At 39.9% G+C, this 13,942-nt stretch overlaps 1 protein-coding gene across 1 annotated transcript in view; it reads left to right on the top strand.

Annotated features, from left to right (window-relative positions):
* The window catches only part of LOC138756902 (endonuclease V-like), a 32,355-nt gene extending 18,895 nt beyond the window's left edge, over positions 1 to 13,460 (top strand). Inside the window, exons 6-8 of the mRNA XM_069923294.1 lie at positions 9,959 to 10,027; positions 12,665 to 12,793; positions 13,233 to 13,460. Of these exons, the coding sequence (XP_069779395.1) occupies positions 9,959 to 10,027; positions 12,665 to 12,793; positions 13,233 to 13,388 (354 nt within the window). The 3' untranslated portion in view covers positions 13,389 to 13,460. The remainder of the gene's footprint in view (positions 1 to 9,958; positions 10,028 to 12,664; positions 12,794 to 13,232) is intronic.
* Positions 13,461 to 13,942: the final 482 nt, after the last annotated feature.

The following is a 13,942-nucleotide window of genomic DNA, read 5'->3' as shown; positions in this document are numbered from 1 at the left end:
AAGGAGTTTGTACATTCTCCCCGTGACTGCTTGGGTTTCCTCTGGGTGCTCTGGTTTTCTTCCACCATTCGAAATGTATGGGGGTTGTTGGTCATTTGGATGTAATTGGGCGGCACAGTCTCGTGGGCTGGAAGGGCCTGTTACGTGCTGAGTGTCTAAATTTAAAATATAAATTAAAAAAATTAAAGATCCACAAAGACTGCACTTACTGGAATCTTGAGCAAACAAAGGATTTTTGGAGGAATTCAGTGGGACTGTCTTAATAAAGGGCCCTGACCTGAAACGGTGACTGACCATGAATGCTGTCTGATACAATGAGTTCCTCCAGCAATTCTTCATTTGTTCCCATTTGGGTTCTAACATTAAATATTTTATTTTCTGGTTCACTGTTGAACAGATAGATTTGGAATTTTCTCCTGCATCGAGATTCAAATCCAGTCCAAACTGTGGAGTTAGAATATAAAACAGCTCATGAGTCATTGAGCAATTACTTACCTGCTTATTGGCTGGAATAATAAAGAGAATCTGGTGTGGGGGGTGGGGGGGGTAGATGTGTAAATGAAAATTTCTCACGGTTGGAATTCCTGATCCTTGAAAATGAATGAATAAATTTTCAAACATTCATTGTAGATTACTTCATTATTGGCTGGGTGTGAGAGTTTTCATAATAATTTTGATAGTGGGCTGAATTAGACATTGCACAAGGATACCATCTCTGTCCTCAGACACTGCCTAATCTGGTGAGTATTTGTAACATCATTTTTTTTTCTAGGTTTTCAGCATCTGCCATGTTATGGTTTGAGTTTATAGCATTGGCCCTGTTGAGCTATATTGGCCCTGCCTTCTAGACTTGCTTCCACGTGGTCTATGTCTGCTGCACGTAACCTTGCCAGATGCATAGGGCCAAACAAGTTGAAGTCAGGGCAGTGAACTAACGAGACTTCAGTAACTACCAATCTTACAATCACGCATGTAAAATCTATTAACATAGCGGAATGGTCAGCGTAGAGGTTAGTACAATGTTGTTATGGTATCAGTGACCCAAGTTTAAATATGATGCTGACTGAAAGGAGTTTATACATTCTCCCCGTGTCTACGTGGGCTTCCTCTGGATGCTTCAGTTTCCTCCCACCCTTCAAAATGAATGGGGATTGTAGGTCAATTTGGTGTAATTGGGCAGCAAGGGCTTGTGGGCTGGAAGGGCCTGTTATTGTGCAGTATGTCTAAATTTAAAATTTAGCTTCAAAATATTCATTTTAAAATATTTTAAAATTATAAACTTTAAAACTATGAGAAATTATTAAAAATATAACCATTGAATAAACTTTTTCAAATTGGGAATTTTTTTCCAATAATCTCTAATCCCATAGCAAGTCTGAGGATTCTCAGCCTTTTATAGTCCTGTGACAAAGTGAAGTAAGTTGCTATTTGTCACTGGGCTCATCTCCCACTTATTTTCAAGTCTTCTTATCACCTGAACAATGATGTGCACATATACACACACAATACACAGCACATAATCTTACACATAAAGATCAAATTTAAAGTAAATATATATATATATTTTGGAATGATTTATTTAACATCAATTTCACAGCCTGCGGGAAGATGCTATTTCCCCGCCTGGTAGTCCTGAATTTGAGAATCAGAATTTATTATCAAGAACAGTCACAAAATTTGGTGTTTTGCGACATCATAGTAACAAACATTCAGATTTAAACCACTTTTACAACTGTGGGGTCATCAGCAAATTTGTCGATAGCATTGGAATTGTGCCTGGCCACAAAATCATGGGTGCATAATGAGTAGAGCCGTGGGCTAAGCACACATCCTAGAGGTGCGTCTGTGTTGATAACAGTGAAGACTAGATGTTTTTCCCAATTCATACTGATTGTGATATTCCAATGAGGAGGTCAAGGATCCAGTTGCAGAGACCCAGAGTTTGAAGTTTTTTGACCAACACTGAGGGAATAATGAGCCCCGTTCACACTGGCACGTTAACCCAGTAATTAACCGCCAATCTACTGGTTAACATGCCAGTGTGAACGTTCGTGAACTGGCACTCAGGCAAGGGTGTATCGTCGTCAATTTGTTTTAAATCGGCGTACCGGTTAGCCCAGTGTGAAAGAGACAGCAGATATGCAGACGTCACTACTGGAGGATAGGTGCACCTTTGTTCTGGGGTGGTGAGTTTGAAAGGGCACAGAGACCTGGTTAACATTGGTCCAGTGGGAATGGCAAAAATGCTATTTTGAACCGGTTCGTTGTACAGTTGAAGAGCAACCCTATGTATGAGTTTGCTGTTTTTGAGATGATCCAAAGCTGAGTGGAGAGCCAGTGATGCTTCTGTGCCTCCTTCTTGATGGTTGAATGTCAACACTACTTTGTGCTGGATAGAAAGGGTCCTCAATCATTCTTTGAGCCCTATTTAAGCAATACTCCTAGTAAATGTTGTCAAAAGAGAAAAGGGAGACTCCAGTGATCTTTTCGGCCATTTTTATGGTCCTTTGTATTGAGTTCCGGTCTGATGCTTTGCAGCTACTGTCCTACACAATGATGCAGCTGGACACTCTTAACTGTGCTCCTGTAAAATGTTGTCAAGATGGGGGCTGGTAGCTTTGCCCTCCTCAACCTCCTGAGGAAACATAGGCGCTGCTGGATCTTCCTGACAAACGAGGAAGTGTTGTGGGTGCGGGTAGATCATCCTGCATAGGCACATCAAGGAACTTTGTGCTCGCCACTCACTCCATGATGTGTGTGAGGTTCAGTATCACTGGTACTGCTAGCCACACGAGAATGGTTTGGCTCTTTTCTAACCTCTTTATATTGGATCTAACACATAACATTGCACGATGAAGGGTAAGTGTGAGGAGAATACAAGATTACCAAAGCAAATTTAAAGCCACGTAATTTAAATTCTAATAATTTTGTTGAGCTCCTGTTTCCTTCCTCCATTTTCTGACTGAAATTGCAGTACACTATAATTTCATTCACAAAGTTATCAGATTTTAAGCCTTTCTTGTACTATCATATTGTTTAGGCCTATGCCACTGGTTCACTGTGGCAGCTTTATTCAGAATATATATAAAAGTTGGAAGGAAAGTCATTATTTAATTTTTATTGTTACAGGCCCTTCTGGCCCACGAGCCAAGCACACCATGTGATCAGTTAACCTACTAACCCCATATGCCTTTGAAATGTGGGAGGAAATCGCTATCACGTTGGCTGGATTTTGCTGAATGGATAATATTCGGTGACTAGCCTTATAGATATTACACTCTTCTTGTGCCATAGAACTATGGAGCACAGAAACAAGCTCTGCCGATTATCTGTGCTAATCCCATTTTCCAGCGCTTGGTCTGAGGCCTCCTGTGCCTCAATGATTTAAGTGCTTGTCTAATTGTTCCTTAAATCCTATGAGAGTACCTGCCTCCATTCCAGATCTGAGTCAAAAAAATTCCTCTTTAGATCCTCAGTATATTGCCTACTGCTCGTTATAAACCTAAACCTTCTGGTCTTCAATGCCTCCACTGTAGGGTTAAATTGTCCTACGATCCACCTTATCAATGGGTCTCATAATTGTTTATGCTTCCGTCAACCACCCTCGCTCCCCAACCCCCCCATCCCCACCTTCATCTACACCTAGGAAAATAAGCCCAGCCTATCCGTAACTGATCTGTTCTATCTCTGGCAACATCCTAGTGAATCTCCTCTACACCCACAGTGCATTCACGAGCTTCCTATTGCATGGTGACCAGAACTGCAAGCGAAATATTCCAACTATGATTTCAGTTTTTGGGAATGATCCTACAAGCTGAGTCCTGGAGCAGAGTGGAGAAGCCCTGGATGGCATCTAGGTCTTGAGTGACAACATTAATTGATGTAAATGGTCCAGAATTATTCCTGCCACGGTATCTTGTGAAAGATATTGATTGACTACAAAGCCTTGCCTCAGCTTGGCAATCAATCAAAGATGTCAAGATTTTTTGGGTGTTTCATTTGCCATTCAGATATATTTTTAAATTAAACATTGCTATGCAAATAAAAACATAATTGAAAATGTAATTTAACTTGCTCTTTCTCTTGGTCACCATTGTAAATGGCCATTGAAGTTAATGGTCTTGTAGATCTGCACAGGGTCTGACCTAACAGGGGATATGGGAGCAGAATCTCCAGGAAACCTCCATCAGACTCCACCATTAGATTCCATGTGGAATCCAGTGGTGGGATGGAACCAGGGAATCAGAGCGCCTAAACACCAGGTTTGGGACTTCTGTACAGCAAAGGTAAATGCAGGCAGTTTTGTAAAAAAAAATAATTCAGGCTGTTGAACTTCTTGTTCATTTTGATTCATGCTGACAATAAAAAGCATATGATTGCTTTGGTTTGGTGTTGGATATGACTTTTGGAAGACTATTTATGATTAAAATAGATTGTTCAGCCCAGAGACATTAAATGTAAATCTTTGCTATAAAGAACGCTGAGTGACCTGCTTAATTTCTCCAGCTCTTTGTGTGTATTTAAATAAATACTTGAACATAAAAATTATAGTGCAGCAATAGGATGTTTGTCCCAACTAATCAGGTGTTCAATCTTAATTATCTGCCAGTGCATTCAAAAGCTGCATCGCCATTGCACATTTGTTATCTTTCACTTTCAGGCCATTGTTTTCCATATTATTCTAGTATGTTCATCTGGAATGTCAGAATTAGTTGCAATTCCTTCTCTTTGACTGTCATTTACAATTTTCCTCCTCTTTACCATCCCTTAGGTCAGGGGTGTCAAACTCAAATTCACAGAGGGCCAAAATTAAAAACTTGGACTAAGTCGTGGGCCAAACTAAATATTTACTGAAAATTTTCAACAACATCTGCATGTTTTCTCTTCTTTCAACATATGTAACGTTAAACTTTTTCTTATTAAAATAAATGTTTTATAATAGTTTTGGTTAAACTCTTTCCAGAAGAAGCATTAACAAATGAGAAATAAAATATTCAATAAATAATATTTCTCTATAGCCTTTAAGCTCCTTTTAAATGTATTTTTTTTCACAAGCCAACAAGTCAAAAAAATAACAACTTGCTTCAATGAAAATCCAATCTTTCAACTATGAACAGTCCAAAGTTAACCAAAGAAAATATGAATCCAAGCTTAGCTTGCTACACTGTGATTTACTCTGATGCACCTGGGTCTAAACCAGATACTTGGCATCTCTTCTTGGATGCAAGTTCATCAAACTCTGGGGTCAGAGTTTGCCTCCCACCTGTCTTGAAAAGTCCTGTTTTCTTTCTTTCATTTGGCCATTTTTCGTAAGGGGTTTATTACATGTGAGTCAGGCGACAGGTCGCAGATGCTAATAAAAGTAAAGAGAGGAGGTGGGGACGATTAGCGGGCTGACGGGCCGGCGCCAACGCATTTGCAAAGCATTCTGGGATTTGTAGCATTCGCTGTGCATGCACTATACTGGCGCGGCGGCCAGCGGGCCAGCTCTAATACATATTTGATATGATCTTGCAGGCCAAATATAATTATATCACAGGCCAAATTTGGCCCGCGGTTCTGAGTTTGACATGTATGCCTTAGGTTATGGTCCAGATCATTTAGTTATGTGACAGACAAAAGAGGTCTCTGAATTGAATCCTGCTGAACACTGTTAACCTACTTCCAACTGCTGAGAAGTTGTCAATAACTTCCTTTTTTCCTCCCTGCTTATCAATTTTTAATTGCCCATTTATTCCGGCTCCCTTAATCTCCACAAATAACCTCCTGTTCTGTGACTTCACAAAAGCTTTCAGAATACCACTGAACCACACATTCTCCATCGACAATATTGTCCTTCTCCTCACAGATCTCTTACCATGCCTTAGAATTATTGTTAAATGACATATCACCAGCTTGGTAAGTTACCTTTACACAACATTAAATTACCTGCCAATCCTCCTGAGATAAGTAGAGTATCTTCAATGTACTTTAACAACAGTTTATGTAAACTTCTGCTGCCAGGATTTTATGAATAAACAATTGGATGCTCAAGATGAGTGGATGAATGGGAGCGACATATAGATCTGAGTGCACTCTTTTTTTAATACCTTCAGCAAATGCAAAGAAAAATGTACACTTTTTCTCAGTGACCAGGTTTTTTAGAGGGCCTGATCATTCAAATTCTAAAACCAGCTTGAAATAAGGTCTTGCATATTTTCTGTGTTTTATTTAATATTGAGTTTCTCTACAAGCCCTTTGGTAGAATTACTTAATTTAGTCTTTATTGATGAGTAGCAATATCACTGAGCTGCTGTCTATAAATGTGCTAATATTCTTGAGTAAAATCTTTTACAGTACAGCCTATACAGTATGAAACCATAGTACATCACAGGCAAAACTCTTTCCACCATCGAGATAATCTATATGGAACACTGCCCTTGGAGAGCAGCAGCAATCATAAAGGATCCACACCAACCTTGTCACGCTCTGTTCTCACTGCTACCATTAGGAAAGAGGTTTAAGTGCCACAAGACTTGCACCACCAGGTTCAGGAAAAGTTTGCTACCCCTCCCCCATCAGATTCCTAAACAAGAAACTCGATCAGAGATTCCATTAAGGACTCTTACTTTACATATTATTTATGACTGAATTTTTTTCTGTATTTGTACATTCAATTTGTTTACATTTCTCTCTTTTCTATAATTTTATTTTGAGTACAGTTTACACTACTGATAAGTCAAAATTCTGCCTTGCCTGCAGGAAAAAGAATCTCAGGGTTGTATGTGATGTCATGTATGTACTCAGACAATAAATTTGAACTTTGTTTGACTTGAGTTTTAGTTCCCTCACCCAAAAAAATAGAATAGCAGTGGAGGCAGTACAAAGAAGATTCATTGAGCAAATTGGAGTGAAACATGAAAGTCTGCAGGCGCCGTGATTGTAGTAAAAACATTAAAACTGCTGAAGGAACTCAGTAGGTCACGCAGTGTCCATAGGAGGCAAAAATGTACAACCAGCATTTCGGACCTGAGTACTTTTTCAAGGGATGATCAGGCTTATTTCTGGGTTGAGACAAGGGGTGTCCTAGATAGTCCCTGCCTTTCGTTGTAGTTTAAAAGAATAAGGGGTGATCTTCTTCAGACATACAAGATCCTAATGGGGCTTGACAAACTAAATGTTTGGAAATTTTCACTAATGGGAGAGTCATGAACTAGAAAACATAAGTACAAGTTAGATGAGATCATTATCAATTGACTGTAGATGTTCTTCTTTGACTTGGCTTCGCGGACGAAGATTTATGGAGGGGGTAAATGTCCACGTCAGCTGCAGGCTCGTTTGTGGCTGACAAGTCCGATGCGGGACAGGCAGACACGATTGCAGCGGTTGCAGGGGAAAATTGGTTGGTTGGGGTTGGGTGTTGGGTTTTCCCTCCTTTGCCTTTTGTCAGTGAGGTGGGCTCTGCGGTCTTCTTCAAAGGAGGTTGCTGCCCGCCAAACTGTGAGGCGCCAAGATGCACGGTTTGAGGCGATATCAGCCCACTGGCGGTGGTCAATGTGGCAGGCACATTGACTGTAGATGTACAAGCAGATGAAATGCATAATACATTTCTCACACAGCACATAAATGCAGACATACACCAAAATATATTAAAAATGTATAAATATTCTGGAATAAATTACTCCTTTTTATTAATAAGGTTACAGGATACCATTTGTAGATCAGCTGTGATCATATTGGAAAGTGGGTGGTATCTTATATTCAAATTATTTCATGGTACTTGATTTTTTTCTCTCCTAAATGTTTTGACATTCCTTCCTTTGGAGTGGTATTGGGTGGTTGCCTCTCCAACCCTATCTACAACACTATTACTAATAATGTTTTGTATTTAAAAGCCAAGCCTGGAATGGCATTCTCCACTCTGTGATCTGACAGGATTCTTAGAAAAGAAGTGACTGCCATTTGTGGATGGATAAATGCATCAAGCTTTATTTTGAAGTAGTAATTGATTATTAATTTTTTTTGTTTCTGTTAAAGAAAGATAAATTGAGGCCCTATGTTGGGGAGACTGAATGCAGATTGGAAGATGACTTTGATGAGCACTTTCACTCTGCCCGCTGCAACAGTGAGGACCTCCCACTTCAATTCCACACACGATTGCCACACTAACATATCAATCTGTGGCCTCATGTACTGCCAAGTTGAGGCCACTTGCAAATCGAAGGATCAACACCTTATTTTCCGGCTCGACAGACTCTAACTAGAAGGAATCAATATCATCTTTTCCAATTTCTGTCAATCTGCTTCCTGGGTCTCTCTCTCTTTCCCTCATCTCTCTGTCTCAATTCCTCCTCCTCCAGTTCCCCACCCTCTTCTCTCCTTCTTCGATCAGAGGTATCCTTTCCCCATCTCTTCTCAGCCTTTACTGTCCCACCTATCCCCTATTAGCCTTTGTTTTTCCCCCTTTTCCTTCCCCCATCCCCACCTTTTCATTTAGGCATCCTGAGAGAGGGTTCAGGCACGAAAAGATAACTGCATTTTATTTCCTATAGCTGTTGCATGATTTGCTGAGTTTCTCCCGCACTTTTGTGTCCTGCCCTCAACCCCAGCATCTGCAGATTTTGTTGTTTTCCTCCATAAATTGATGCTCTTTTGCATTCATCACAAATGGTATTAGTGTCACAAGAAGAGAATTTGTTATTTCTGGTCAGTCAGTAACATACCTGTAAATGCCATTTTGTAGTGTGACAGAGTACATAGAGGTGTTTGGGAGATCAATTGGGAAAGGTTTGTTCGAGCAGGTCACACACAAACACTTTAAAACAGAATTTTTCCAGGAGCTTTTGCAAGAGACTCATGATGGATTGTTGTTTGCAAAAGGGCAAAAAATGTATCAACAGGCAGTAGCAGCTTTGTCTGGAAAACAAAACTTGCTGTCTGGAGGGTAATGCGATCATTGCAGGAAGAGATCAGAGAAGAAAAGAGGCTATGCTCTCAGAGAGGAGGGAGTGAAAGAAAGGAGAGACAGACATCGGTTCCAGAGGGACAAGCTGGCAAGGTTTGGAAGACGGCCTGGTCAAAGGAGAGGACTGGCTGTCTGGTGTTTCCTTTGGTATAGAAGAAACAGAAAGGAACTCTGTGGTGACCTGAAACAAGAAAAACTCTCTCTCTCTGAAAACCAACAAGAACCCTTCTGAGTGGTAACCATTTACTTGTTCAGCACCAAAGCCTGGTGAACTATGTTAATGTTAACTTCTGTGCACATATAAGAATTGGTTGCAACCAGTGAGATTGGACTGTGAATCGAAGAACTTTGCTGAACTTTTACACACACGTGCGCTTAGAGTTAGAAGGGGGTTAAGTGAGTCAATAGAGATAAGTTAAAATTTGATTCTATTTTCATGTTCAAAGATAATTAAAAGCAATTTTTGTTTTAGTAACCCTTTGTTGTGGTGCATATCTATTGCTACTGGGTTTGGGGTTCTCTGAACTTGTTACGGTAGGATGATCCTCAAAACTTAAAATTTCATTTAAAATTAGGGAACATTCTATACGCCAGGTCTAAAATTCTTACCTTCATGCCGAAGTTTCAACACCACTGCTATCTTACTGCTGGCTCCAATGCAATCTCGTGCATGCCCTATTAGTTATTTGTGAAGTCTCAGCTCTCCTCTGTGAGGTCCATCTGCCTGGTTCGACTGCTGTTGCTCTGTACAGGCTTTAAAATGGCTTATTTGAAAATATCCAAATAAAATTTAAACCGTTAAATGATCATTTGTTATTAAAATCTTGTTATTTTCTTTTTAACGGCATTCACTGGTCAGATTTTTGGGGAGGGAGTCATCTTATGCAGAGGGTATTATAGGTGATAATTAGATAATAATTCCATGGGTCATTCTATACAGAGTCGTCCTCTACAACAGCATATATGGTTATTATTAGATATTGCTTCATGTAAATTCTTGCATTTGTTTTGTAGATCAAAGATCTTCATGAAAGAGGAAAGGCTTTTACTATAACTGGAATCTCTGGGAAGGTTTTAGGCATGGTAAGTCCATGTTATAAAGTAGGCAAATGGTTTTTCGGATCTCTTTTTTGAACCACAATGCAGTTAGACGCGGATAAACCTGAGCTAAGTCCACTGTTGGCAGGTGTAGTACGCGTTGAAAGAACCAAAGACTTGTTGATCCAAACCAAGGCTTTTATTAACTAAAAGATTGGAGCATATCACCAGTAGGTCGACCAGTCCAGAATGACCGGTCTGGCTAGGAGCAATCCTTTAAAATCTGCCAGTAGGTCTCAGCCAATCAGAGTCATCCTACGCTACCATCTGTACATATGTACATATACACATTGGTGATAGAATCTGTACTATCACAGCAGGAACCTGCTCAGGAAATTGCTGTAGAACGCTTAGATGCTCAGAAGTGATCATTTTGATTCTGACTCTGGAATCTGTTTTGCTGGAAACATTTATTATTGAAGCAAGAAATACTGGGCTCACTAAATGTGGCAAGGCACTGAATCACAAATAAAAATTGTTACAGCAACTTCACTTCAAAAGTGTTTTGCTTTATTAGACGTAAAGCATTCTTGGATGCCTTGAAGTTATGACACCTGCCATAACCCATGCCATCAATGATCAACTCAAATGTGTGCTTGACTCGTCTGCCCCGAAACCTTTCCTGTACATAAAACTTCTTTCTTAATAGACAAACCAAGGAACTGTAGGCTGTAAGGCCCAATGCCAATGGTGGGCAAGTTATTGTAGGGGATTTTGAGGGACAGGATAAATCTGCATTTGGAAAGGCAAGGACCTAGTTGGGATAGTCAGCATATCCTTGTAGGATGGAAATTATATCTCATGAATTTGATTGAATTTTTTTGAAGAGGAAACCAGGAACATTGAAAAAGGCTTTTGTCTATTCGGACTTTAGCAAAGCTTCAGACAAGGTCCAGAAGATGAGATCCAAGGTGATCTAATCAATTGGATACAAAATTGGCTTATTGGAAGGAGTGGAGGGTTGTTCTTCATATTGGAGGCCTGCGACCAGTAATATGCTGCAAGGATCAGTGGTAGATCCCCCTTGTATCTACTCATGATTTGGATGAGAATAATTGGTAAGTTTGCAGATTACACCAAAATTGTTGGAGCAGTGGACTAGATGAACTGAGAAAATGGGCATGGTTAAATTATGACATTTAACTCTGGCAAGTGCAAAGTGATGTATTGTGGGAAGTTAAACCAAGCAGGACTTGCACAATTAATGACAGGACCCGGGAGAATGTTGTTCAACAGGGAGGCTTGGGGTAGAAATGACAACACAGGCAGACAGGGTTGTGAGGAAGACCTAAGTACAAGAGTTGGGACGCCATGTTACAGTTGTACATGGTCTTGGTGAGATTGCATCTGAATGTAGTTCTGGTTGCATATTATAGGAAGGATGTAATAAAGCCAGAGTCGGTGCCAAAAAGACTCACCAGGATGTTGCCTGAATAGGAGGGCTTGAATAATGAGAGACTTGATATGCAGGGACTTCTTCCATGAGGGATGACCCTATCCAGATTTATAAAATCATGGGGGGCAGAGATCGGGTAGATGTCAGTCCTTTTCCCAGGGGAGTTTAAAAATAAAAGGCATATGTTTAAGATGAGAAGGAAAGGACGGAAAGGGGACCTGAGGGTGGAGCTTTTTCACGCAGAGGGTGCTGGGTGTATGGAACTAACTGCCATAAGAAGTGATAGCAGCAGGTACAATTACAATGTTTAAAAGACGTTTGACAGTTACATGGATAGGAAAGGTTTAGAGGAATATGGGTGAATGGGCCTACCTCAGGTAGGCACCTAGGTCCGATTGGATCTTGGGCCAAAGGGCCTGTTTCCATGCTACATAATTCTATGGCTGATTCTATGTACTGTAAACATGACACTTTCTTAGTATTCCCAAATAAGCAGAAACCACTGAATAAGATCTTTGCTTTTTTTTCCCCCCACTTTTATCAAATTCCACTTTAACTAAAGTGATGTGCTGCATTGGACCTTCAAACCATATCACCATGTTAATTAAAGAATTAAGGAATTGCTGCTATGATAGATGATCTGCTCTTTCCCAAATTCAATTATACTGGCAGGCTGAGCCATGAAAGAAAGCAAAGTATAATTCCTCCTTTAATAATTGATGACAGAGTAATATTCACCTCAGTAACAGGACTTCCCTCCAGAGGAAGGGAAAACATATTTAACATTTTTTAATAGGGTAATACTACGTTGTTATTCATAGAATTTGAACGGAGTTGGAAAGTGAGATCAGCAGTTATAAAAAGCACCAGGGAAAAGCTCGATCAGAGTTGGCAGTACAAATCGCAAGTTTAGTTCTGTTGGTGTGGCTTCCATATTGAATTACGTCAACCAGCAATCAAACAGTTCCTTGAATGCGGTAATGCGCAGTACTGGTAAACCATCAGTCCGGACCAATGAGTACCACAGATCAAGTGTCAAGTTTGAAATAAATTTGTGATGAATGGCTGAGATTTTTAGAGAGAATTCAGGCTCTACATTTTATATATTTCTGCATCCGATTGTGCATAAATGATCTGTGATAGAAAATGAATGGTTTAATTATTTCAGTGTTTAATTCAAATAATGAGCTTGCTCTAATATGTATGTCTTTATTTACATGTGACAGGCTCTTAAAAGCTGTGAGAAAAGCACTAAACCAATTTATGTATCTGTGGGCCACCGGATTAGTTTGGACACTGCCACACGCCTGACCTATTCCTGCTGTAAATACAGAGTACCAGAACCAATTAGGCAGGTATGTTTCAATGCCTGGTTTGTTCCACATCATAAAGTTATCCAGTGATTACAAAGAATATATGTTGCAAAATACCGTCCCCCTACTATGCACCTTTGACTTCAATGGGTGTTATTTTTATTTCACTGTGGCATCCAATGTGTTCTTGTTTCCTGGATTTGTCTTGATGGAGCAGGCATTAGAATGCCTGACCTACCAGATGTTTGCAGGCTGTAATGATATTTGGCGTGCAGAGCTAATCCAAGACCAGTGCTGCTGCTTTAGAACCCAGTCACGCCAGCCAACACCTTCTCTTAACCGCACACAGCTGATCCACCAGCATTATATAAAAGGATCAGATACTATCAGGATACTTGCAGATTGATTTTTATTGGCAGTTATGTAATACTCCATTTAGAATGTAACATACATGAAATTCTTTAACTTTGTGTACCATAAGGAAGACAAGAGAGTTGCCACTTTGTCCAGCGCCCCTCACAGAAATGAGGCTCCAGAGAGAAACAAACTTGCAACCCCTGGTTTACAAGACCAATGCTCTAACCCAGGGGTGTCAAACTCAAATTCACGGAGGGCCAAAATTAAAAACTTGGACTAAGTCGAGGGCCGAACTAAATATTTATTGAAAATTTTCAACAACATCTGCATGTTTTCTCTTCTTTCGACCTATGTAATGTTAAACTTTTTCTTATTAAAATAAATGTTTAATAATAGTTTTGGATAAACTCTTTCCAGAAGCATTAACAAATGAGAAATAAAATATTCAATAAATAATATTTCTCTATAGAGGATTTGTCAAATGTTGCTAGTGTGCTGTCGAATAGTAAAATCTGAGGGCTATTGAGAATGTGGGAGAAAAACATGATTCCTGAAACCATCAAATGGGTGACTGATTGTGGGCATGAACTCTAGCAGGGTTATTTGCCATGCCCTTTTTCCATTGGTACAGATATCCTTTGATTTACACACTTTTCAAGTTTTATGCCTAATGAGCTTGTATCCAGGTGCAGGACCATTTTTAACCAGGAATATATTTATCACTGTGACATGAAACTATTGGAAGATCGTTTTATCCTGAGATTAAAGTTCATAATACTTACTCAGGCCTGTGTGCGGGAGGGCGGGGTTTGCGGGCGATCGGGTTGGACAACG

This window comes from Narcine bancroftii, chromosome 3 (genome assembly GCF_036971445.1).
Source record: "Narcine bancroftii isolate sNarBan1 chromosome 3, sNarBan1.hap1, whole genome shotgun sequence".
In the NCBI taxonomy this organism is placed as follows: Eukaryota; Metazoa; Chordata; class Chondrichthyes; order Torpediniformes; family Narcinidae; genus Narcine; species Narcine bancroftii.
This window is presented reverse-complemented; position numbering and strand designations above follow the sequence as displayed.